Raw genomic sequence first — 26,188 nt, 5'->3', positions numbered from 1 at the left:
GCATTCCGTGGCATGCTCCCGAGCACCTGACACAGGTGTTCTGTATACGGTGGGCACTCAAATTTTTTTGAATCAATATTTTCCAGCATATAAAATCTCAAGTTATTAAGTTTTTCTTAAAATGACCCTTGTGTAATGATTCCAGACATTTCTACCCATACATAGGTAAGTAAAGGAAAGGCCCAGTAAGTTGTTTAAAAGTTTTGTATTGTGTCATACAAACTGTCATCATATACAAGTGCATAAGTGAAAAACTTTTCTCTCCCCTCTCCTCCCCATACATTACAGTAGACCAGTTCTTGCTAATATATCACAAAGTTAAAACATATATCTCTTTTGGAATTCTAAACAGTTAATTCTAGACACCAGCTTCCAAATTTTGTAACTTGCCAATCTGGTATGGACATGAACAGTTCCAGTGCTTTTCAACTTGTCCCTGAATTTTTCTCTCCTCAAAGTTCCAGGCAGTTAATTGATTTTAATGCCCTCAAATTAGATAAAGCTGACTATTTAGAGCTTATAAATTATTTACACTATACAATCACTAAGAATAGAGCTATGACTTACACATATTATACCCCTCAAACTATTTAGCACCATGAATAGAATTCTCAATACTACCTGATGGGCTAAGTAATCCAATGATCAAATATATGATAGTGATAGTCTTAAAAACACCCATTTGTTATTTTTCTTATATACATTACAAACTCCCTCCTGTCTTATAGATATAATTACATAGCTGTCAACATCTTGCTTGATGCTAATAACAATTCCCTAGGTTATTAGTAATGAGAAGCTAAGGCATTAAACCTAACAGGCTCTAAGCTAGTTTAAATGTGGTGAAATACTGTTAAAATAGAATTGCACTGTACTTCTTTTCTAACTTCACACTTCCAAAGTGCTACGGTTCCTGTAAGATTTTTGTCCTGCATAGATTCAAATTCTGCATCTTTCAGTTTTGGATGGCTTGAGTACCATAAACCATGATTTATTTGGTAGCAAAAACATTTCAGGAGTTTCAAAAGGGATCACTACTCAGCTAAAGAAGTTACAACCATCACTTTCCTTTAAACCTAGAACACATACCATTGATTGGAAGAAAAAATACAACAACCCTGTCCTGACTGTAATAAAAACGGAAAACAGTGAATTGAGCTGTGCACTTTTTAAGAGATGCTACACAGTCATGTTCTTAAAGTGGTCACAAACACTGCTTCAGTGACATTTAATGTTCAACATATGCTACATTACTCTTAGCACTTTTGTGCTTAATCTCCACACATAACAAGTTCAGGTATCAAAATAATCCTGATTGTAAAAGAAAGACCTCACCACCAATATTTAAAGCTGATTCTTCCCAAGAAGACAGGATAGTTTCTCACCTATGCAGTTATCAAAGTGGTACTGTCTTAGGCTAAGCTTTGTCAAGGCTCAGGCAAAACCCTGAGGTGAACTTAGCAAGGTCCTTGTAAAGAAATCTTCAATGAGAAACTCAACATATGGGAATTTTAAAGCTTCAGACTGGCTCATTACACAGAAATGCCACAAGCTTTCTTAGAACACTGAGTCTAGTAATTGTCTATGTCAAGGAGGCACATATACAATTTTACTAACTCCTGATGTCTTTTCAGTATGGAAAATGCAGTCAGTCTGACGAAGGGCCTAAAAAACATTCTGCCAGGCCTAGCTCTTCTAGAGAGCACAGGGAAGCTAAGGGAAAGCACTAGGAAGCAATTAATGTAAATGTATTTGTGTGTGCATCTCTGGGGAAAAAATAAACCTGTACAAGGCAATGGCTGTCCCAACCAAGGATTTAGATTAAACAACAGTTTAGTAACCCAGTAATGGTTCCCAAAATGTTTACCTGTGAAGGTAAAGAAGGGCAAAACCCTGAAAGGAAGAGTAAAATAAACTTGTAGGAGAAAGCTTCATTACATCTTATATGTTTCTCTTTGCTCTCATCCATCCCAGTGCATTTGGGTCAAATGTGTACTTGTTAGAAAAGACAGGCTCCTCTGAGGAGCACTGTTCTGATCCTAACTTTTTCTAGCCAAGCTCTTGCAAAAACATACAGCCTGATTTCCCCAATATCATCACTCCATAATCTGCAACAGGAGTCAGTTCCACAGCTATTTGCTGAACTTTAGCACCAATCTCTTTAGAACTGATTTCCCCATGATTTTTGTTCTGTCTCCAGGAAGCACAGCATGAACAGAAAAGACTGAAGTCCTTACCTGGGACAGTCCCAGGAAATTGCAGTTGAAAGAGAATGCAGAATAGTGCATGGCAAAAAATTCCTCTTGTGAGCTTGGGCAAACACGTATGGTATTCGTATTCCCCGGGGTATAAAAAATTTACATTAATTAATATCAGCAACAGAACCCAAAACATTGGTAAATCGAATTCTAATGTGACAATTTAAAAGTAGACAGTGCTCCACTGGGTTAATAAAATCAGAATTAGCTAAGAAACAATATTTTAAATACCACATCATTGAAAACTCCTAGTGGGCATGTCCCCTTCATCAGTTATTTTTAAAATAACAGTCATAACAGGAGAAAGAACAAGCACCATGCTCACTAATGCAGGTTACTGGACTGCTCTGATTAAGGACTGCAGTTCACAGATAAACATTTCACATCTTCCCTTCAAGTTACTGAATCTTTCTTCTTCCGGAACGGTGATTTTAGCCTCTTCCATACACTGTTTTTGGGTTTAGATTTTTTCTCCATGGCCAGCACTGCCTCCTTTTCTTTCCTACGTATCTCCCGTACAAGGGCATGGAATACATCATCAATGTAGTAGCGGTATGCGGCAGATGTCTCAAAAAAGGGGCAGCTGAATTCTCGGGCCAAAGCCAATCCTTCTTCCTTGGTGACCTTTAAAAATGTAAACATGAGAAAATTTATAGTGGTAACAGCAGAAAATAATCACAACTGCCCCAAAAAGTGAAGGGGTTACCTTAACAGGAAGAGAGTACCTCAACTCTGGAAAGGTCCAAGCAGAGCAAAGTGATATTTGTAATGCTGGGAGGCTGGATTACATGATTTCTAATTCCTTCTGCTTTCAAATTATGTGATTCTATTTCTAGTCTATTTTAAAGATAACTTTTTGGAACAGGGAATAGTTATAGATATCAAATATACAATCTGAATTTTCTTCATACTTTTCATTTCAAGAATGTAAATCACAAGGCAAAGAGAGGTATACTTAAACTACAATACTGAAAACCATAAGGAACCTGAAATCAATATATCCAATGACGGATATTCCATAATTTCTCCTACTTTTGGACATTTAGACTTATTCTAATTTTTTGCTACCATAAAAAGCCTGGCAATGAACAATTCATATATAAATCCCTGAATAGATTAATTCAAACAGGAATTAACTGAGAAGCATTATGAATTTAACTACTGTCAAACTACTTCTAAAAATTTGTACCATTCGTTGCTTTCACTGGTAGTGATAAACGTGCCCCTTTCACCACTCCTTCAACTCTATACCAAACAGCAAAATTTGAAACATTGTTGCTAACTTGAAGGGTATCATTTATTCTAAAATCCTCTACAATTTCTCTTATTCTCCCTTTCCATGGCTCATAATTCTCACCATCAGGAAGTATACCTTGAAGCCTAAGTTTCTCTTTTTGCAACATAAAGAGATTTACTTCTGAGGTTTTAGAAAATGAAAATCCCATGATCCTTCACTTAATGTGTATTCTATTTGTCATCTGATTATTATCCTGTGGGTTTTGTCCGTAAACTGATTCCTAAAATCCAGATTTTACCCAAAATAAGAGCACATTAGTAGATACAGGGAAGTTTTCCAGGCTAGGGAGAAGCTAACTTAAAATTTTCTTTTTAAGGCAAAGAAATTTATAAACAGAGAACACAAATGACTAATCCCACAAGACTACACATAGAATTTTCTACTCTATCCTCACCTGTCTTAGCTGCTTTAGGTCAGACTTGTTTCCCACAAGAACCACAGGGGTATCATCAGTACGTCGAACTCGATAAATAAGCTGTTTAAACTCCCGAACTTCATGGAAACTTCGACGATCGGTGATAGAGTAACAGATGATAAACCCTTCTCCTGCCCTCATATACTGATCCCGCATGGCTGTAAACTCTGCCTAGAGGGAAACAAGGATTATTAGTGTATTGATGCAACCTGGAACTATATACACTTTAGCTATGTATTTCAGATTAAAGAGAGATGTTGGTTACCTGCTATCCTGAGTCAGAGTGCATGAAAAATTAAAAGAGATGAACTAATGATCTTCTCTGCGTAAGTCTTCCCCTCCCCTTTACTAGCACAAAAAGGCCTTTACTCATAGCATTTTGGGATTTAATACCTGTCCAGCCGTATCCAAAATGTCCAGATTGGCAGGCTCATCATCAATACGGATCCGGATTTTGTAAGCATCTTCTACAGAAGGGAAGAAAGGTGGTACTATTAACCCATAAATGCAGGAATATGTAACCTTATTTTGAAATTCATCTTATGGAGAAGTAGATTACACATTTAAGTGCCCAAATGTTCTCAGGAAGCTCCTAATTCCATTGAGACATGTAAATTGGGTCTTCAACTAATTTCTTTTTTCCCACATAAACCATGACATAAGTTTATTCATAGCTTAAGCTTATTAGACTTCACCTACAATTCTAAAAGAGTGGAGAGATTGTCTTTTGGAAAAATGTTAGGCCAGAAAAGTAACTTTACCATTTACTAAATAGTTATTAGACGCCAAGCATTATACTAAGTGATTTACATATGTTAGCTCATTCAACAGTGACAATAATTCAGTGAGGTAGGTATTATTACCTCCGTTTTACAGGTAAAAAAAATTAAACTCTAAAACATTAAATGTATTCCCCATGTTACAAAGTTCATTAATGACATAGCCAGAACTGAATCCAAGGGCTGCTTGACTCAAAAGCTTTATGTACTTAACCATATGCTATAGTTCTCCTCATTTTTAACATTATAGGAAAAGCAAAAACCAGAGTTTACTATTTTCTAAAGAATCCATATTGTCATAATTTCTCCTTTATGAGAGCACATTTCTTTATGTATTCTTATGGTAACCTTGAAAATACAGCAAAGTAAAAAAGAAGAGAAAAACCTCACTCAGTATTTCCATCATTCAAACAACTGCTGCTTACATCCTTATGTATTTCCTTCAAACATTTTTTCTTGAACCCCTGCTTCTGACTCTTCCTCAAAAATGAAGAGCCTACTAAATCAATGATTCTCAAACTACAGGTCACGCATGATCCATTAGAATTTGCAAATTGTGGATGAATTTAATGGGTTGGGACCGGCATGAAAGTAAACAAGCAGAAATCTAAAATGAAAGAGGAAATACATGAGTGCACCAAACTTAGTGAGGTAAATATAGTTTCATGATATTTTAATTACATATACATGTGTGCAAACATATACTTATATGTGTACTGGTTACAATATAAAGTTTTTCTTAGAGTTAGCAGCCAAAGTCTGAAACAAAATTGCACTAAACTGTAAACTCAATGACAGCAGACCCCATATCTTTTTGCTTACTACTGTACCCCCAGGGCCTAACACAGTGCTTGGCACATAACAGGAACTCAAGAGATGAAAGTATTTGTTGTTGAAATCAGATAATATTGTCAGAAGAGCAGATGACTGGGGGAAAAAAAAAAATCAACTGATTAAAAAAAGTAACTTTTCAGGGGACAAGGATATGGGTTTTACTTTATTATTTTTTTTAATTTTATTAAAAAATTTTTTTTTTATTTTGGCCACCCCATGCAGCTTGTGGGATCTTAGTTTCCTGACCAGGGATTGAACCCAGGCCCCTGGCAGTGAGAGCACTGAGTCCTAACCACTGGACCACCAGGGAATTCCCAGGTTTTACTTTGAAGAAAGGAAAAGATATTTCTTTTTTTTTTTTTTTGGCCGCACTGCATGGCATGCGGGATCTTAGTTCCCTGACCAGAGATTGAACCCATGCCCCCTGCAGTGGAAGCACAGAGTCTTAACCACCGGCCACCAAGGAAGTCCCAGGAAAAGATATTTCTGGAGTTCTAAGTAAATTATCCTAGGCCTTACATTAATTTTATTCCCAGAATTCCCACCATAGTGTGAATTCCTGAACAATGTTCTAAATTTAATATAGTACATGAAAAAATAAGAACTGTTTCTATTTTCCCCAAGCCACAGAAGCATCTACTATATAAAATGACCACATCCAAAGATGGGTTAGCACAGAACAGTCATTGGCTCTGTGGAAAAAAGAGCAGCAGAGGACTGACCCAATGGAAATCCTTCCTAGAGACCCAGGATCACGACAAAGTGTCACATCCTGAAAATACAAGTAATATGGCAGGTATTCTTTGCCCTCCTCTATCCCCACCACCATTTTTCTTTTATCCTGGGATATAACTCCTAAAAAATCAAACCTGCCTCCTTATGGTTCAGGAATGATAGTAACGTTCTTGTTCTTGGTGTTTACATAGAACAGGAGTTAAAAAAAAAGGCAAAACAAAATTACTTTTTACTCTCTAACACTGTTTTACTAACAATAGAGCATTAAGGATTATAAAAGACACGAAGAAAGACCTTGCTATGTAATGAACTTGAGGTATAAGGAAGTAAATTAAAGGCTTCTAGTGGAACAAGTCCAGGCTCTGCATGTCTGGGTTGTAAGAGTTCAGCAGGCTGGCTCTACTTGTTTTTCTGCTTCCTTCTGTGGAAGTTCAAACCAGCTGACTCATAGTTACAGAGTCAGTCTCAAGTCAGACCCTTAGAAAAAATAATAGCAAAAGGCTTCGTTAAGTGGCTTTTAAATTTTTCCCTTAACCTGGCAATACAATATACCAACCATAAAAATATAACAAAGAAAGTGTCCCACTAATGCTCAATAAAAGACAGACTAAGATGGCTGATATACATATACAGTTAAGCTAGGGAAAAAAAATCCATTTGCTTACCAACTGCTATGATATCCTTATTAAATAAATCTGAATTAGACACCAAAAAAGGCTCAAAATATAAATGGTTGAAAATTGTTTGAAAAAATTGACACCAAGACACTTTTATGGGGTTTATTTGGAAAACCGAAGTGATAATCTGACTTACCAATGGTGGGATCATGATCTTCTGGAAACCGGTGGCTGATGAACTGCATGGTCATGGCTTTAAAACAAGAAAGGAAAGTTAAAATCCACACAAAGGTCACCCACAGAAAGAACTGTAAGTATCAATATTGCATGATAGTCAGTCTCCCAGTTGGTTTGGGTGGAGGGCATTTGTTCTAAGAATTTTTCATTCTAATTTCTTTTAAAATGGAAGAAAAACATCACCTACCGCTTTTCCCTACACCGCCAGCACCCAGCATCACTAGTTTGTATTCCCGTGACAGCCCTGCAGGGCTGCTACAGCTACCAACTGGGCGAGTTCCAGAATCCATTGTCCTCTTGGAGAATCCTGGGCTGCCCCGAGGAAAAGGCACCTGGAAATAAAGAAGAAAATATTTAAACCAGGATTCAGACACCGTGACGACAGTCCTAGAGCCAGTGCCCTACCTTCCCATACTCTGACCTATTACTCCTGCTCCCCTTTCTGGCTTCCCTAAGAAACCCTACATCCTCACCTTCCCTCCGGGACAGCTCACTCCTATGAAACATAACAGGTTTTCCGAATTATTACACTTTCCAGAAAGAATAAAGAGACAAAGAAATTTTGAATTTCTTTTCAAACTGGAGCACCGGCACAGCATGAAGGAGCCCAGTGAGAAAGATGAGGTTTGGGGACCAAAGGAACACCGCCCCTTAGGCCGCAGGGGTCCTCTCACACCAGCGGTACCCGGAGGTTCCGCCCCCTCCCCATTCCCCTCGACAGCTCCCCTCCCCCAGCTGCATCTCCGGCCCGCCATCAGGCCCCCCGCCCTTCCCTTTCACGAGCCAACCCACTCCTGCTGCTCGTACCCGTCGGGACTTGAAGACGTCGGCCGGATTTGGTCACTCACCTCGCCCTCCTCACTCGCGGCTAGGATCGGCACTGACCTGTGACCCCTCCCGCAGCCGGGAAAGATGGCGCCACCAGCGCCCGCGTCTGGGGGGGGGAGGGGCGGAGCTGCCCCGTGACGCCTGCAACTGGCCCCGCCCCCCCGGGGAGGGCCATCTCCCCGGCAGGTCCTCAAACCCCGTTCCGCGACTCACCGCCAAGGGCCTTGGGAGAGTAGCATATTCAGGACGTGCCCACAAAGGCGTTAAAACAATTATTAACACAAAAGTCAAATAAGTATGTGATAAGCGACACACAAGGGGCCTCTAGAATAACAACTTACCCAGTACTGTTGAAGATTAAAAAAAAAAAAATTTGGCCAAATGAATGTGGAAACAGGAAACGGGAACCCACCAAATCCTCCCCCAAAACAGGACCAAGATCAAGTTTAAGGCTTAACAGCAGAAAAACCAAATTTCCCCAAAGGGACAAGGACAATGACTTGGGCTCTTAAAAACAGAATCAGGTCTCAAAGATAAAGTTCTAGTTAGACTAATCAGATTTCTGCACATATTTTAAACAAATGTAAACGAAAGATATTTAAAAATTAGGGTGTTTTTGGCTTTGTTTTTAACAAATGTATTGATACTACCCTCCGGCAGGAAATGATAATTCAAGAGTTTTCAGGGGTCCTTAAATTAAATACAGCAATAAATGAAGGCACTACCAACTATATTCACCTCTAGGTAGCACACATAAATACCAGAAGGAACTTCACACAGGGAAGTTTTTCTGTTGCAACTTCTGCTCACCCTTCTTCCTTTTTAAGCATGTTTTCCCAAGAATAACTTGTATTTCCTTTAAAAATATTTCCTTCACTCAGTCCCTTTACAAACCATGTTCAATAAAGGGGGGGCTAGGATATCAAAGTGGAAAACATCCATCACAAAAATCCTTTACATTTTCATTTTGACTTTCAAGGGTTTACTTTGGAAAGTCATAAAACTCTTGGAACTACATGCAAACTTTTGGGTCCACGTATGTATTTTTCTGATGGGGCTATGATATCATTATGCTATGCGTAAAAAAGTTTATGAATTTTAGCGTATGGATGGGTTGTAGAAGAAAGAACAGAGAAACCACAAGCAGAATATTTATACATTTATTTATAATGAAATTATGTCTAAATATTTACAACATATAGGAAACCAGAGGATACGTTTATACAAAGCCAGCCTGCAAAGTATTCAAATGTGCAAAAATGACAGTTCGGTATCTCAAACTACTCCTGGTTCAGCAGACTAGCTCCTTCACTTTCACACATCAATATTTGATACAAAAAAGTTCTTTTGGCAAAACCTGTAATGCCAAGAAAAAGGACAAGTTGCAATTTCAGTCACTAAGTCCACCATTCTATTGCAAGCAGTCAAATCTCTCTATTTTAGCTGCAACCAGTTCTGAGAGAGACAGACCACTGGGTTTCATTTCTGTGATGAGTTCTGACCAGCTTTTGATCAAGTAGTTGCCTCTGACCCAGCTGAAGACAATGAGCTTAGACGGGCAATAAAAACAGCAACGGCTATCTGAGACAAGAATGCCTGAAGGTGCCAGCTTTGGATCATCCCAATGGAAAAAAAAACCTTCACTATCCCAGGATCCAGCTATATCCAACAGTTTTAAATTAGTAAAACCACATTTTCCAAAACAAAGAATCCAAAAATGAAACAGGGATGAGGAGGTTCTTAGATTTAAGTACTGAAAGGATGGATGGTCTTAAAATCATTTCCCCACTAATAAATAGTAAGGCTTTGTATGTAACCAGTTATTATCAAAATTCACAAAACAGTAGTAAAATACAAATAAAACTTGCTTTACGTCAGAATAGGGGCTATTCATTTGGAAAAGGCTGGACCAGGTAAAGGGTATACTGGAATGACCCTGTTGAACAAGCACATTTCACCAACTGTTAAAAAGCTTCTGAGACAAATTTGTGATTCTAAGTAAATTTTAACAGATGCTATGCCACGGCAGAAATAAGGATGTTTTAAAAAGAATGCAACCCCTTTAAGAAAGGGGACACTCATCTCTGACTTCTGCAAAGGTCCAAGATGGTTCCCAGTACAGGCCCCAGAGTCTTGTTAAATCAAATGCATGCATTATTGCTAAAGAGTCACCAAGGCTCAAAACTCTGCTCCACTGTTGCCTATGGAGCCATCCAGAATGGCATCTGTTGTTTAGCTCGTGGTTGTGATGAAGGGTACTGATATCCCAAACTCCAGCCCTGTGGAAAACTACTTGCATTTTTATGACCTCCGTGTTCCTCCTCTTCGTCAGATGAATCTGCAGCATAAGCCACCAAGCCAAATCCCTTCTCTGTAGTTTTCATCTTCTTGACTGGATAATCTAGAAGAGAGAAAAACAACCCCAACCCCATTCCCCGCCAAGAAAAAAAAAAAAAAAAGATAATACCATAAATTCGTTAATTAAAAAAAAGATGTTAATTGTAAGTGGTTAATTGGACACCATTTTGAGGTCACAGGGTCAACGGTCACCCAAAAACGTTGAAGATCACACGAAAAACAGCACCAGCATCAGCAAATGTGAATCCACCAGAACCATGTAAGAAAGCAGAGAAAGAAAAAAGACACACACACACACACACACAAAAAAAAAAAAAAAAAAAAGAAAAAAGAAAAAAAAAGGAAAGTTAGCAAGTGAGTCTCTGGAGGCTGATATTTCACCTTTTAAAGAGTTAAAAGAAAAGAAGAAAAGAAAAAAATGTATTTTCTTCTGTTCATTTTTATTATGACTACAGGCAAAGAACAAAAATAATCCCATTTATGGACCTCTCCAGGATTTAGAGTTCTGGGATACTAAGAAGCAACATTTTTAAAAACAGCCACTGGCTGACCATTCCCAACCAATAAATAGAGTTATAAGGGGAGATGTGGCTCAGCTCCCAACACAAAGAAAAATCTTTAAGTCTGTATCAGATTATCTCCAGGTATTCAAAACAACAAAGGCAACAAAATTTTGAAATGACCTACCAATCATTACTTTTTCCTAGGGTTTTAATGTCACTGATGCTATGTATAAAATATAAGTCGACTGACTCTTTTCTAGACACACGTCGGTTGAAAATAAAAGGCTGTGTAACTATATGCTGTCCTTATAAATAAAAAAAAAAAGTATTCTCATTAGCCAGTAGATTACAGAGGTTGGATTAAACATCTGAATGAGTCACACCTGAATGAACATCAGGTTAGAAAACCAATAGTTTAAGACCAGTCTTAGCCATTCCCTTGCTCCCCCAGCTACACCTTACTCACCATGACTCCCTGTTAAAGTCCCAGACCCATTCCTTTCATCAGATTCTGTTTTTATTCCAGTCACTGGAAAGGCTGGTGGAGGCATCAACTGCCTGTTAAAAGAAAAAGTTAAATAATTTTTCAGACAAATTCAAACAATTTCAACATCTCCAGTAGATAAGAAGTAGAATAACAATATAGTCTGCAGGTAATCTTTCAAGTTCAGTTTAACTATTAACTTCAACCCTTTCCACCTGACTCCCCTACTCTTCAAGCTGTTATCAAGTTGTAAGATTAGGAAATTCCCTGGCAGTCCAGTGGTTAGGACTCCACACTTCCACTGCCAGGGGCCCGGGTTCCATCCCTAGTCAGGGAACTAAGATCCCGCAAGCCGAGCAGTGCGGCCAAAAAAAAAAAAAAAAAGTAAGATTATAAGGATATAATAGAATGAATTATATGAATGAAATAGATACAACAGAGAACTATATTTAATATTATGTAATAACCTATAAGGAAAAAGAATCTGAAAAAAACAATAGGTATGTAGGTATACACAACTGAATCACTTTGCTGTACACCTGAAAATTAACACAACATTGTAAATCAACTACACTTCAAAAAAACAAAAAAGTCAAAATAAAGAAGAAAAAAAAATGAGATCTTTCCAATGCAAATTATCTCTGTCATGACCTGAAAGTAATTGTGTTAACTGTTTGATTTGTATGGATATGTCTTTGTATACTTTCAATTACATGTAAAACATGGTCTGTCCATTAAGGGAATTTGCCGGTCACGTTACATATTTCTAGGCAGTTTATAAAATGATGCACCAAGAATTAAAGTATGATATTCTCACTTAAGAAATGAAAAAAAATAGATATAACAGAATGAATGAATAAGACAGAATGAACTGTTGTGATAAGTCAGCTCCATCTTATGAAGGCTAACATAATATAGGAAAGGAGAATTCAAGCACTGGATGGCAGGCTGGACTCCCATCCAAGCACCTGCATCAGTGATATTCTATGATTCTAAGTAGCAAAAATGGTGTAACACTTCTTTTACTGTCTGTCCTTAGGAAAGTGTCTAAGACTCAGACAATAAAAGTAAAGGAAGATAGGTGAATAATCAAATACTGAATTATTCAAGGCTGAGTATAACTGCTTCTAAGACTGTGTAAGGGATATCATATTTTCCATTACTGCATCAATTACAACAAACAGGAGCCTGTTTGATCCAAATGATTTCATTCCAGTTTCAGAACATGGAAGCTCATAGCAACTATCATTATGCACATTAATAGTACAAAAAAATGACATCTGAATGTATTCATATATAATTATGTTACAACCAACCTACCTGTCCCTCTCTCGCTCTTTGCCTGAGGAACTTGCCGGCTTCGATCCTGCACCTTCAATCTCATTCTGACCGGAGAAGCCTGTACCTAAATTAGTCATATGAATGGGTCCATGCTATGAGCAGAAAAATACAGTGGCATTAGCAAATCTACAACTGCTGTATTGACTTTAGCTCCTTAATGTAACTGTCAAGTGCTTCATCTTTCTGATAAATTGCAGTAAGCTGCACTACATAGTTCTTTGGCATTTGGAGTGTAACTATAGTTTGAGTAGAGACTGTTATTTTTCTCTGTAGGACTTGGTTAGGGATGTTGTGACTCACTACGCTATGTCTGTGTTTTCAACTACCTATGACTTAACTGGTTTGTATAAATCTAGTTATAAACTACAAAAATGCTCCAAAGTTTGTTTCAAAGAATGCTTCAAGGATTCTGGCAAAAAGGTGCTTCTCCTGATAAAACAAAATTGCACCGAAATTATATATTTTAATAATCTTAAAAAAACTCATTAGTGAATGACTACGTACATGCACAGAATCACTGCATTTCTGGCTATCTATTTTAGGGGTGTAGGAATTGGAGAAAGACATCATCCTCTTTTTTAGGAGGGAAAAAGAGAACACTAAGTTGAAAGCCAAGGTTTTAAATACAAACCATATACTGGTAGAATAACAGTTCTTCCCTACACATTTCACTACAAGCTATCAGAGGCTTTCAAGAGTCTGCTGTATAAAGAGGAAGTGCAGAATTCTACAGAACTTCCAGATGCTAGTCATAGGAGACTTCTCTCTAGGCGGAGAGCTTTGTACTCTCTTATCACACTGACCCCAAAGACAAAATCCACCCAAAGGGAATCACTCTTGCTTTAAATTAATCCCCAAGGATAAACACCTAATCTAAATGGATTCCAGAAAGCAGAAATCCCAGTACTGGGAGGACAGTGGATACAGATGTGAATTTATCTTTCTTTAAAGGGAGAATACAGTAAGATAAGATGAGGAAAGTAAGACAGGATATTTTATTTAACCTGGTATCCAAGAAGTCCAGATTCTCGTTCATCTGGTAGTTCCTCTGTGAATCGCCTCTTCTGTGCCTGAGGTTGACTTGGGAGTGGGGGCGGGGGCGGGGGGCCAGCAGGCAAGGCAGTTTTGACAGGAGCAGCAGGAATAAAAGGCCCACTCATCGGACTCTGGGACCAAAACAAACCAAGGAGGAAAAAAGTGTGAGAATGTCCAACTAACAAGTAACTAAAGGATGATTAAAATATACTTTAATGATCAGTATATTTCATATGAATCCTTCATCTTCTGGTCCTAAGTTTCCTTCATGTATAATGTGGTAACAGTATCACCTAGTCTTCCTACCTTCATGGTAGGAAAACATGAAACTGACAAACTCAATAGCGCTTTGAACTCTCAGGAAAAACCTGATGCACATTTTTGGCCATTAGGAGCAAACATGATCATTAACAAACAATAGATACTCCAGCCACTTACTTAGTTCAGAAGTTCTCAAACAAGAACATTCTCTTATTTAAAGCCCTTTAATCAATGTGATTAGCTCTTTCTGGATCATAAATGCTGCTAATGCTTGTGGCAAAGGCAACTTCATCTATCACTTCCATGGGTAAGCTGTTATGTCAAGAGCAAGTCTAATGTTTTAAGAGGTTGTTCCCAAAAGGAAAAGATAGATATATTAGAGAAAACAAGCACTTCTAAAACGAAAACTCTCATTAGTAACAGCTAATATTTATTGACTGCTTACTTAACCCTTGCAACTCTTTGAGATATGATCATTATGTCCATTTTGCATATAAGGAAAACCAAAGCCTGGATAGACTAAGTTCTAACCCAAGATCACATAGCTCAAAAATGGGGAAGCATCACGGACCCTGCAAGTCTATCTCTAAACCCCAACTCTTACCCACTTCGTCATACTGCTTCCTAATTACAAAAGGATGTGGCTCAAAGCTGCAGAACTATAGCTATGCCTAAATATAAAAGTCATAAAATAATTATGACTAGGGGACCACAAACAGAAGTGAGTTCGGAAGCCCATCTTTGGTTTCACACTGTACAACCCCCTTCAGTGCTCACAGCCCACTGGTAAGGAGGCTGGGCAATGGTTCGAGGCTGCAATTTACTCTGGCATGGGTACACTATGAGAGGCCCACAGAGGACCCGCCATAAATCCATTACCATGCTTCCATTAGTCTCTCCCCTGCCTTTAAGAAGGACTGTACATAATCTAGATGAGCTGGCTACTGACTTTTTCCCTAAAATTCTAGTTTCTTACCTAGCTTCAGAAATATATACCAGCATTTATAATCCTTGAGTTTGGAAAGTACATTATCTCTTGGCCTAGGAATACTTGTATATGGTATAATATTTCTTCTAAGATTAGTAAATCAGTTCCAATCATTTAGATGAGTGCAGTACGCCAGCCTTTCTCCATGAGAACTTTCCTAACACTGCAAGGCCAGGGACAGGCAAACTATGGTTCTGGCCTACCTATTTTTGTAAATCAAGTTTTACTGGAACCCAACCATGCTCATTCATTTGGTATTGTCTGCGGCAGCTTTTGCACTACAGCAACAAGAGTGCAGTAGTTATGACAGAGACTGTATGGTCCACAAAGCCTAAAATATTTACCATCCAGCCCTTCATAGAAAGCTTGGCATCTCTTGCTCTAAAGTTGTATTTGGTGGCAAGAGTTATGAAACTGACTGCAAACTTTAGGATGAATACACACATGTACACACTACTCCAAAGTATTCAGGTAGTTTGGTGGTAGGAACACAGGAAAAAGACAATAGGTAAAAAAAATACGTCACATTCCATATTACTTCTAAATAATACCACCAGCTTTCCACCCGTTCCCTGCCCCAATTTTTCCTAATTCAACGGTCTAACGTATCATATCCTGGCATCCTACCTGTCCAGTGCTAGCTGGAGGCTGCACTTGTGTTATCGGGTATTGTGTTGGCACAGGTGGAACTCCAGTAGGTAATGCTGGCAAGACTCCAGGTGCCAAAGAAACAGCTGGTGGCACTATGCTTGGTACTCCGTAGGGAGGTTGAACTGGCTGCTGAGGAGGGGGAACAACAGGGTAACCAGACTGATAGCCATTGGATGGATAATATGGTGGCTGAGGAGGGACACTACTTATAGCAGAGGGTTGTGTATAGCCTGAGGGGGAAGAAAAAAAGTGTTTAATCAGCTGCAGCAGAATGAGACATTTTCGCTGAATATTAAACTTAATCTCTAGGGAAGAAAACTACTGAGGCACAAATGGCTTTCCAAATTACCCTAAGTTAAAGGGAACATTATTAGTGCCCTGGCACAGTTAATCTAGCCTCAAGTATCATATTTTATACATCAATATCACTAGCAAAATATTTTTTAGTTGAACACTTCAAGACATACACACCTGGTAAAGGTACAGCAGTATTAATCTGATTCACAAATCTAGAGTATTCAGCATGAACCTGAAAGTGAAGGGAAAACAAATCAATACGGAACAGACCCAATTCACTGAGTATGTATAAGGATATATAATTCTAAGATCAAAGCAATTAGGAATTAAAACATTTCCACTGATGTTTCAATCAAATTTAGACTTCTTTAATCTAAATTTTAATAAGGCACACCTATAAATTACTAGGCCAGGTTTTGGGAACCAGGGGCATGGACATCAGGAGCATCCTAACTCCCCCCCTCCCACAAACTGACCCAATTCTGGGGTACGAAATCATTCAGAGAGCCACAGAAACTAAGCAGTCAGGAAATTTCTAAGTTGTCTGTATAACTGTAGAGAAGTCATTCATTCTTTTATTTACTGGGTAATTTGCCCTCAAGGAGCTCATGGTTTAATGAAGGTTTAGTACTTCCCCTGTCCAGTTCTTTATTATAAGCATCTAAGTCCAACTTCAAGTGGCAACAAAGAAAAAGAAGGGGAATGGTCAAGGAAGTTATATGGTACAAGGGTGGTAAATCAGGTCACCCCACAAAAGCAAAGAAAACAATAGCTTCTTCCCAAAAAGATTAACACCAAATACCTTAACCAAATAACACAAGGTTGAACATATTCAACCACCAAAGCTGATTTCCTTTAGATGCTATAAAAACAGCCCTATGGTTTAACTTCTCGTTATTTGATTATAGAATAAAAAGAATGGATAATTAAACCAATTATCCCAAAGGCATTGCTAATTGGTTTTAAATTATTATAGCTCCACCCTTACTTTAGCTAAAGCTACTATTAAATTTGGAATGTGCATCATAAACAACTTGACTGGGATTAATAGTAGTATTTAAATAACTGACAACAATGAGATTTTATGACTCTATATACTAGAAATTTCATACTGAAATAGCTCCTGAAGAAGAAATGCAAGCCAACTGTGACCCTGGCTAGGGGAGTTTGACTTCCTTATAGAGAATATTAGTTGCCAGAATAATGTAGAGGTTTGGATAGTGTTGTTCCCAACCACCACCAAATTCTTGTCTGCCCAGAACCTTGGAATATGACCTCAATTGGAAACAAGGTTTTGCAGATGGAGATCATTAAGATGCAGTCACACTGGATTAGGGTGGGCCCTAAAACCAATGACAGTTATCCTTACAAGAAGAGATAGACACAGAGATACAGGGAAGAAGGCCAGGTGAAGATGGAGGCAGAGTTATGCTGACACAAGGCTAAGAATGCCAAGGACTGCAGGTAATCATAAGAAGCTAGCAGAGAGGAATGGGATGGATTCTCCCTCAGAGCATTCAGAAGGAACCACCCTGCCCACATCTTGATTTTGGACTTCTGGCTTCCTGAACTACGAGAGAATAAACGTCTGTTGTTTTAAGTCACCCAGTTTGTGGTAATTTGATATGGCAGGCCTAAGAAACTAATACAGGTAGAAAAACAGCTAAGACACACAGTCCAAAATGGCAGTAGATCTCCTAGATGAGTTTCAGACAGATAAATACAACTCACTGTTTGCAAGAGATTCTCACAGAGCTTCTTGGCAGCAGCCAGGCCTTCTGGTTTGGGATGACTGCAAGGACATAAGAACCAAGAAATTTGAAGAGGAGAAAAAGAAAGATACAGAATTCTGCTTCCACTTTGTATGCTGTTTTATAAATGTAATATATTCAATATAGCACAAATCTAAGTTTCTGAAAATCACGAAATAGGAACACAAAAATTAAGTCATTTAAGCCCTTCAAGATATACCTAATATCGTTACCCAAACGTTATTGGTCTCCTTCTCTGAGTTATGGTACTTCTTGATATAAAGAAAAGATATTTGAAGGTCATTAAAATTACTATAAGATGTATTAATACTCTCATAGGTTTAAATGAAAGTTATTTTAGGCTTATCACAGCTCATTTTATGATCACAGACCCTTATAAAACCCAAGGATTTGAATACTAAAAAAACCAATTCCACCTCTTAATTCAGTTTTTATTAACTAATTACAAAGTGATTACTGCTATATTTACTTAAGTTCCTTATGTTATTACTTATTAAGCCCATTTTCTCTTGCTCCTTTTGAATCATTCCTGCCTGTACTGATCAGCTGACAAGTATCCAAATATCTTCAGCCCCATCCATCCATACCTGATGTAAATGTACATAGGTTCAAAAGCTTCTCGGCCAGATGCTGGCTCAATGCAGCCTGAACCTTTCCCTCGCAGGAAGACTTTGGCACCCGTTTCAATCTGAATGTGCTGCAAATAGGAGCAGCCTGGACCTTCCACTTTCTCCTTGACGTTAAAAGTGGGCACAGCATGTTCTAGACCCACGAATAATTTATCTTGAACATAATGCATCTGTAGAAGAATAGAATACCTCAAATTAAACAGAGAATACATAATTAAAACCTAATCTTGAAAATTATTATGCAAAATACTTTAATCCTCCAGATACTTTCAATCACTTCCAGGATAAACACCCCCCTATAATTTCTACCATGAGCCTAAAAAATAAACCCTATCAAGTAGCTTAATTTAAATGCAAACTACATATTCCACGGATATTCCTACAACATTAACACCTTACTCTGTTCAGTGAAATCTATTTAAGAGGTGAAAACCCAAGATTCAATACTGAGTAAGCATACCTATTTACCCCAACTGATGTAAGTTAACAAGAAACAGCAAAGACAGTCTACTGTAAAACTGGACTAAAATGTTGGGTAGTACAGTCAGCCCTGGGATGTTCTCCAATAAGGGCTGCTCTCTCCAACCCTTTTTTTCTAGGAGGATTGTATCAGCAGAGTCTTGCTTCATCAGACTCAGCCTTCTTAGTCCTCCAGTTGCCATCAAGTTTACAAATTTAAATCAAACCACTAACTTCAAAATGTACAGCGTGTGTACTCTTTGATCTATCAATCCCTTTTCTAGAATGTGTCAGTATAAAGAGATGTGTGTTCAGAAGTTCACTACCCCTCAGAAACCTAAATGGTCCATTAATAGGATATCAACGGTGGTAACTTTCAGATTGGAATTTCAGGTTTTTCTTCATACTTTCTGTAGTATTTGGCATGTATCATTTTTACAGAAATGATAACGCTGTTAATGATCTCTCCACAAAACATACCCCTGACTGGAAGGGAGGCTTCTGGCTAACAGCTGGAGACAGCTGTGCAATGGGCGCTGGCTGGTGATAGACAGTGACTGTTGCACCGTTAAAAGTTGGACTTGTCCCTGTTGCAGCTTTGACCACCCCATTGGTAATAATTTCTTTGATTCGGTTTACAGCTCCTAGGGAAAAACACAGATAGTAAGATACTATACTAAAGAAATGAACGAACTGACTAGTATCCAATGGTAAACACAGGCCAATGCTCAACTACACATGTTTTAATCCGTTTTATAGATTCCCCAAGCACATTCATGACTAGTTCATAAAGAAGAGTTAGAACAGCCATCAGGAACAAATAGTTTGCCAACTTATTACATATAATACTTTGCCCTTAACAAAAAACAGTAGGTGAGCCAAAAACATTACTTACTGTCCACTAATTCCCGTGTCTGGCCCTGAACATGAAGATATAATGGACGATCCCTATAAAGAGAAATATAAAATGATGATCCCAAACTGGTCACAAACAAAGGAGCCAAATGGGTCACCAAATCTAATTTGTAATGTTTCACAAAGTTTCCAAGTAAGTAAAAGAGACTATATACACGAAAATGGCTGTTGCTAGTTAATTTCTAAGAACATGGTTTTACAGCTGGGGAATGAATAAACTTTGTTGGTTGCTTAAAGTTAATGGGCCCACACAGGGATCAAATATGCTCTTATGGGCTCATGAACATTAGCCTCCAGTCAACTGGATAACCCAATGTTTGAGAAGACAATTCTTTTTTGTTGGCTGTCTAATAAGTTACAGACAAACGCGCTCTTGGCTATCCAAACTAATGAGACAAGAGTGATGGTGGCATATAGATACATTTCTTTAAAAGCTCGCACCCGGGACTTCCCTGATGGCACAGTGGTTAAGAATATGCCTGCCAATGCAGGGGACATAGGTTCGAGCCCTGGTCCAGGAAGATCTCACATGCCACAGAGCAACTAAGCCCATGCACCACTGAGCCTGTGTTCTAGAGCCCGCGAGCCACAACTACTGAGCCCGCGTGCCACAACTACTGAGGCCTGTGCGCCTAGAGCCCGTGCTCCGCAACAAAAGAAGCCACCACAATGAGAAGCCCATGCACCACAATGAAGAGTAGCCCCCCGCTCACCGCAACTAGAGAAAGCCCATGCGCAGCAACAAAGACCCAACACAGCCGATCAATCAATCAATTTATAAAATAAATAAATAAAATTAAAATAAAGGCCCACACCCAACTGAGAAGACTCTTTAGATTCTAAACATAAAGTGGCTTAGATTCAGATTGTGATTATAATAACGAAGAAAGTGATCACTAACCATAGAGTTAATAAAAAGCAGTAGGTAAAATATAACCGTGTTTAAAGACAAAAAAGTTCAAAACAGCAACCCTCCATATGCAAAGTTAAAATATAGTCTTGTTTGGGGTGGGGAGCAAATTTTGCCTCCTAATTATATTTAGTTTAAACCAATGTGAAAAATGTTGCACTGCCTGAATACCTGCCCTCAAAAACTGAATAATGGAAGTAACGAAACTAAACTGAGATGAAACCTTTACATGGATAACCTACAACGTATAATCATCATAGAGGCAATAAGGAATTTGATAAAAGGATTTTTCTAAAAGGGAGATTATGGCAAAGTAGGAACCCATTTGTTGGGGGAAATATTTCCATAGGGAAAAAGTTTAGAAACGTATACATTAAACGTTAACAATTATTATCTTCTTTTACACTTTACTGTAACTTATTTCCTCCAATAAAACCATTAATTGTGAAGTAAAAAACCAAAAAGCAAGAGGAAAGAAAATAGCTGCTAACACTTAACATCTGTTTGAGACGTCCCAAATTTTGCTATAAAGCATGTGTGTGTGTACAGCTACTAACCAAACATATACACATATTCCCTACGAATGAAAAATATGAAGCTAATGTGAGTCCTATGTCCAACCTTTCCCCAAAGTACAGGATATGCATACACACCCTGGTCCTACTTTGGCCTTCTCCTCAGTTGTCATGAACCTCCCTCGAGTTGACACTGCAGCCCCACTAAGTCGGCTGATCTAAAAAGGAAACATTCTATTAAAAAGATGATGTGGCAACTGAGTTCAATGACAGGTAGCAGGATAGATTTTCCCCATTAATTCACTCCACCAATAGGCAGAAATAAGTTCTCTCCTATTATCTGAAACTTTGATTCCATTGTTTTGTACTCAAACTAACTCAAGGAATTCACCCATATCTGTTTCCTTAACTTCACTAAGAAGTTCTTCCACAGTTAAACCCAATCCTGACTTCGCAGACGACGACCCAAATCCACTAATAAAAATCTGACTCCTGTTTGTGTTTAAAGGCCTTGTTTTCCCGAAACTACATCCACCCACCACCTTCCCCAAAGAGGCCCGACATCTCCACACCTCATCTTGAGTCTGTCCTCGGGTCAGCAAGTTCCTACACGTGAGAGGCACATCATTGATCTCCACTTCAGCCACCACCAGGTCATCCTTGCTTTTATTACTAGTTAGGCCTTTGCCAGGGGCTTGAAGCTACAAAAAGAGAAATTAGATTAAAAAGTTTATATGATGAAATAAATATCTCTTTGTTGTCCAATTTGAAACTACCCTTGCCCAAGTGCCATCACCTCCTTACTGTTCCCTTGCCTGCCTGCAAACACACCTGGAAATACTCCTTGGTCATTCTTCATAAATGAAATAAAAAGCAAACAAAACCTCACAAAAATAACATCAAGTACAGTCAATTTACTTGAAGGCCATCATCAGATTTCTCTGTAACCTTGGCCGTGTGTGCATTTTTATGACCATGTAATTACAGAAACGTTATGGAATAGAAGCTGCAATCTCCAAAAGGAAAATTAAAGGGCCAAGTTATGATGCTTTACTGCTCAGTTAGATAGCTACACGTGTAGTAAAATATAGGGTAGGGTAGAGTCCATGCACAACATGAGTCCAACAACTCATACATCTCATTTGTATAATGGGAAGTTGCCTTTGTGCCAACGGTAGAGTCACAACACAACAAATTCAACTAATTCCATCCTTACAGTGACCTCAAATTGTATCTAATTCACATCCCTTTACTCTCTATTAAGGAAGAACAGAAGAGAATGAATGAAAAGCCGAGTAAGATCCTAAAACCTGATCTGTTTTCTCTCACTTTAAACTACAGACAAATCCACAATATTGTAAGTCAACTATGCTTCAATAAAAAATAATAAAATGGAAAAAAAAAATGCTGTACAGCAGAAATTAGCACAACATTGTAAATCAACTATACTTCAATTAAAAAAAAAAGAAAAAGAAACTACAGGGAATCCCCTGGTGGTCCAGTGATTAGGACTCCGTGCTCTCACTGGTGAGGGCCCGGGTTCAATCCCTGGTTGGGGAACTAAGATCCCACAAGCTGTGCAGCACAGCCAAAAAAATAATAATAAAATAAACTATAGGCAACTCCAGATAGCTGGATCTGAGTGTTATCTGAAAAAATTTTAACCTCAAGATGGCCCTCCCCAACCTTTAGTTACCCTGGACAGCACAAGGAAGGTAAAATACAGATTATTTATTTGTTCATTAGGTACATTTTCTAAATGTGGAGGCAAACTAAACAAACTCAACAATATCTCTTTTCATTTGTTTAGCCCCTTTCAGAATGCATTTACACATCTTATCTCACTGAATCCTTATGGCCACCTTTAAAGGTACATATCAGTGTTGTCCAACAGAACTTTCTGTTTTCTACTTGCCAGTCTGATATGGGTGCCACTACCCACATGTCTATCGAGCACTTGAAATGTGGCTAACGTGACCAAGGAACTAAATCTTAAAATTTACAACCAGTAACTGGGGATTCTGGGTTTCAAACCTAGGAATTCTGATTCTAAATCCAATATTTATGCACCATGCTACCTCCTGTTGAGTTCAATTACCATTTTAGAGATTACTTTTTAGAGAAAAAGTGAGTCTAAATGATTAACATCTGTATTAAGAATTTTAACATTCAAGTATCCATTCTGTCAGGGTGCTTTTAGTATTTCCTTCTAGACCTTAGAAAGAGAAAACTGACTCACACGATCTTTTCAAACCATAAAAATACAATGAATAACAAACTTCCAATTCACTAAAAGTTTTCACCAAATCCACAGAACTTGAACATTAAAGCATCCAGACAGGTGCCTACTGATAAACGATGTTGATGTTATCTACTGATAAACTGGAAGGCCGACGAATTGCATTTTCTTTCTTTTTTTCCCCCAGCTTTACTGAGGTACAACTGACAAAAATATACGTTTAAAGTGTACAACTTTATGTCTTGATATATGTATACAATGTGAAATAATCACCACAAACATACTAATTAACATATCCATCACTTCACATGAATTGCATTTTCAAACACAGAACTCATCTCTTCCCAGGTACCATGGAAGGCAATTTTAATTTAAGCCAAAATAATTTTTTTCAAAGTATAACTACAGTGGAATGGGCTGTCTTGGAACACACTTAATTCTCCAACTCCAGAGGCTTTCGAACAAAAGCTAAACACCCAACTGTCCAAGGTGACTCTGAAGTCAGACATCTGTGCCTACCATTTACAGATCTAGGACAGTTACTTTCTATTCATGAGCCTAATTTTCCTTATCTATAAAGTGGTGACGATACTGCATTCCATAAAATTGTTGTAAGGATTTTTTAAGCGCAAAGCATGCATTCTAGCAATACAAATGGAACTGTACTATTTATCCTGTAGGAAGATTCTTGCATTCTATGGCAAGGTAAATTAAAGGCTTCAAAGTTCAGATCCATTCTAGTTGTAAGATTCTAATAATAACAGGGATTTTATAAAATGACCAAATAATTTCCTCAATTTGTACGAAAACAGCAAAACAACCCGTATATAAATTACTCATTTTTAGTTTATGTTTAACTGCGCTTTAGTTAGGCAGTTAGGCAGTCATTAGAAATTTGAATCTACAGCTTCTAATTAGACGTGACATTTTAAAGCTCACATGATTTACCTGAATTTCTCTTTTGACTTCAGGGAAAATGTGCATGTTATCAAAAAACATATCACATCATTGCTTTAGATGAATATACAGAACTTAAGCTGAACTACGTGAACATAGACAAAACAAGCTTTTTGGTCCATAAATGTAATCAGCCCAATCAAAACTGTCTCCTAAAAACAAATAACAAGATATCATCAAATATGTTCCAAAACTAAGTACTCTTTAAATTACTGTATCGCTGTTTTCTCCTTCCATAAATGCAAATTATTGAGAATTACAAGATTACAAAATAACCCCCATTAAAATTGCAATTAGCAGAATCCCCTCAACTTCAAATACCTTCTCAGCAGCATTCTGAGTTGGTTTCAGCTTTCCTTTGGCCATAAGCATGGCATTGATCTTGGCAGCCACAGCAGCAGCAGCATCCAAGGCTCCAGAGGGAGCAGCGGTGGAGCCCCCAGGGCTTCCCCCACCGCTGGTAACCTCCCCACCTGGGGTCGCTGGTGGCAGAAAGAGAAGGGGGGCTGGAGCTGGTTGGTCCCATTTGCTGCGGCGCCTACGGAAGTAAAAGGAAAATACTGGGCTCCACCAAAGCTTTCATTTATATTTTTCTCCCCTTACTACGCCTTAGCATCCCATTTTCCCTCTATCATGTTCCCTCTGCAACTTCGAATCTCCTGTAGGAGCTGAAATTACCATCTCTCCTTAAATAGAAAACTATTACAACATTTTCCCAGGGTCTCCTTCCTTTCTATTCCGTCGCCCCCATGAAAAGATTCCACTCTGTCCTATACGCCCTCGTTTTCGCCTTCCCCTTGTCTAGTCCTTTCCGAAGTCCGTGCTTTCCTCCTCTCTCTGATCCCCGCTGGCCTTTTTCAGGGGCTCCGGGCCTGCTCACCACCCTTCTCAAGAGTCCGGCCCTCCAATATGTACACTTCCCAACTAAGCGCCCCTCCACCCATACGCTGCTTCCCATGATCCCTCCGCCTCTCCTACGCCCCATGCTCCCTGCGATGCCCTCTCCCGCGGAGCTTTACCCGCCGGCTCCAGGATGTGTCGCGCTCCCCGCGGACATGGCGACCGGCTCTGATCAACCACCCGCCAACTACTCCGCTACCACCTTCCCGTCACTTCCGCCCCAACGCCCTTACGCAAAACCTCTTCCGGTCGTGAGGAAAAGCGGTTCCGGTGTAAACGTCTATTCCGATTGGACTCTCGTTGATTTCGAGGCGTCTGGCGTTCTGTGAGACAGGGTGTGACCTTCCGGCTTGCGCCTTGCCCTTGCAAAAGATGGCTGCTAAATCTGGTATTTAGGAGGAATTGGGACAAGGAGAATCCATCTTTGTTGTGGGCAAGTTGGTAGCCTAGAAGACAATACGCATGAGTCAGAGAATTAAACAGGTTTTCCTGTTTAATTTTCAGTCATGTTCGTGTGGAGTTCCAGCCTCTTGCTTGGGAGAACGCTTTCCCACGAGTTTTTCGAACTTCACGTTTCAGTTAGCTGTTTAGGAAAAAGGAAACGATTCGTCCCAAAGGTCATTCGAAGAATTTCTCTCTTTTTTTTTTTTCATTTCTATGCGCCTAGCGCTGTTTTAAGAGCAGGGCACATAAAGACGAGCAAGCCGCGGTCTTGCCTTTCTGGCAGTTACAATGTGGCGGGGTAGCCCTGCGGGTAAATACATGGAATAGGGTTGTAAAATAAGCAGAGGCGGAGAAGATATAGTGCTCAACTTGGAGCTTATACGCAGGTATTTGAAAGAAACGGAAGTTAAACGTGCGGGTGAGGGCTGGAGAAATGATCCAGCGTAGGTTATGAAACACCGTTTTCCGGCTTTCTCCCTACTTAACGGTTGAACTGTCCGAGAGTGGGGCGGGATCCGGAATGCCCTTGG

General features: G+C 38.9%; 2 protein-coding genes and 2 non-coding genes across 10 annotated transcripts; all 4 read right to left on the bottom strand.

The window, feature by feature from the left end:
• Positions 1-190: 190 nt before the first annotated feature.
• RIT1 (Ras like without CAAX 1) lies at positions 191-8,148 on the bottom strand. 3 transcript variants are annotated; one of them, XM_019933426.3, is made up of 6 exons: positions 8,021-8,148; positions 7,360-7,504; positions 7,132-7,188; positions 4,364-4,437; positions 3,950-4,141; positions 191-2,882 (listed from the first exon to the last, which is right to left on the bottom strand). In XM_019933426.3, exons 2-6 carry the CDS (start codon positions 7,460-7,462, stop codon positions 2,652-2,654), a joined length of 657 nt encoding a protein of 218 aa, XP_019788985.1. In that variant the 5' UTR covers positions 7,463-7,504; positions 8,021-8,148; the 3' UTR covers positions 191-2,651. The 3 variants fall into 3 exon arrangements, with proteins under 3 accessions (XP_019788985.1, XP_004312563.1, XP_033713279.1); XM_004312515.4 differs by having other exon boundaries at positions 7,980-8,110; XM_033857388.2 differs by lacking the exon at positions 8,021-8,148 and adding an exon at positions 7,646-7,872.
• Positions 8,088-25,434, bottom strand: KHDC4 (KH domain containing 4, pre-mRNA splicing factor). Of its 5 annotated transcripts, none has more exons than XM_073806345.1 (15): positions 25,334-25,434; positions 24,636-24,852; positions 21,691-21,819; positions 21,257-21,336; positions 19,674-19,726; positions 19,259-19,422; positions 18,278-18,489; positions 17,650-17,710; positions 16,093-16,150; positions 15,598-15,851; positions 13,691-13,852; positions 12,666-12,778; positions 11,328-11,419; positions 10,298-10,401; positions 8,088-8,223 (listed from the first exon to the last, which is right to left on the bottom strand). In XM_073806345.1, exons 1-15 carry the CDS (start codon positions 25,369-25,371, stop codon positions 8,191-8,193), a joined length of 1,770 nt encoding a protein of 589 aa, XP_073662446.1. In that variant the 5' UTR covers positions 25,372-25,434; the 3' UTR covers positions 8,088-8,190. The 5 variants fall into 5 exon arrangements, 4 of the variants coding, with proteins under 4 accessions (XP_073662446.1, XP_073662442.1, XP_004312562.1 ...); XM_073806341.1 differs by lacking the exon at positions 8,088-8,223 and adding an exon at positions 9,147-9,357; XM_004312514.4 differs by lacking the exon at positions 8,088-8,223 and having other exon boundaries at positions 9,147-10,401.
• On the bottom strand, positions 14,733-14,866 carry LOC117309942 (small nucleolar RNA SNORA42/SNORA80 family). Its single transcript, XR_004524220.1, has one exon. It is a non-coding gene; the product is annotated as a small nucleolar RNA SNORA42/SNORA80 family (small nucleolar RNA).
• Positions 18,846-18,975, bottom strand: LOC117309955 (small Cajal body-specific RNA 4). Its single transcript, XR_004524224.1, has one exon.
• Positions 25,435-26,188: the final 754 nt, after the last annotated feature.

Source organism: Tursiops truncatus, chromosome 1 (genome assembly GCF_011762595.2).
Source record: "Tursiops truncatus isolate mTurTru1 chromosome 1, mTurTru1.mat.Y, whole genome shotgun sequence".
Lineage (NCBI taxonomy): Eukaryota > Metazoa > Chordata > Mammalia > Artiodactyla > Delphinidae > Tursiops > Tursiops truncatus.
Note: the sequence above shows the minus strand (reverse complement) of the source record. Positions and strands in the feature narration are given on the sequence as shown.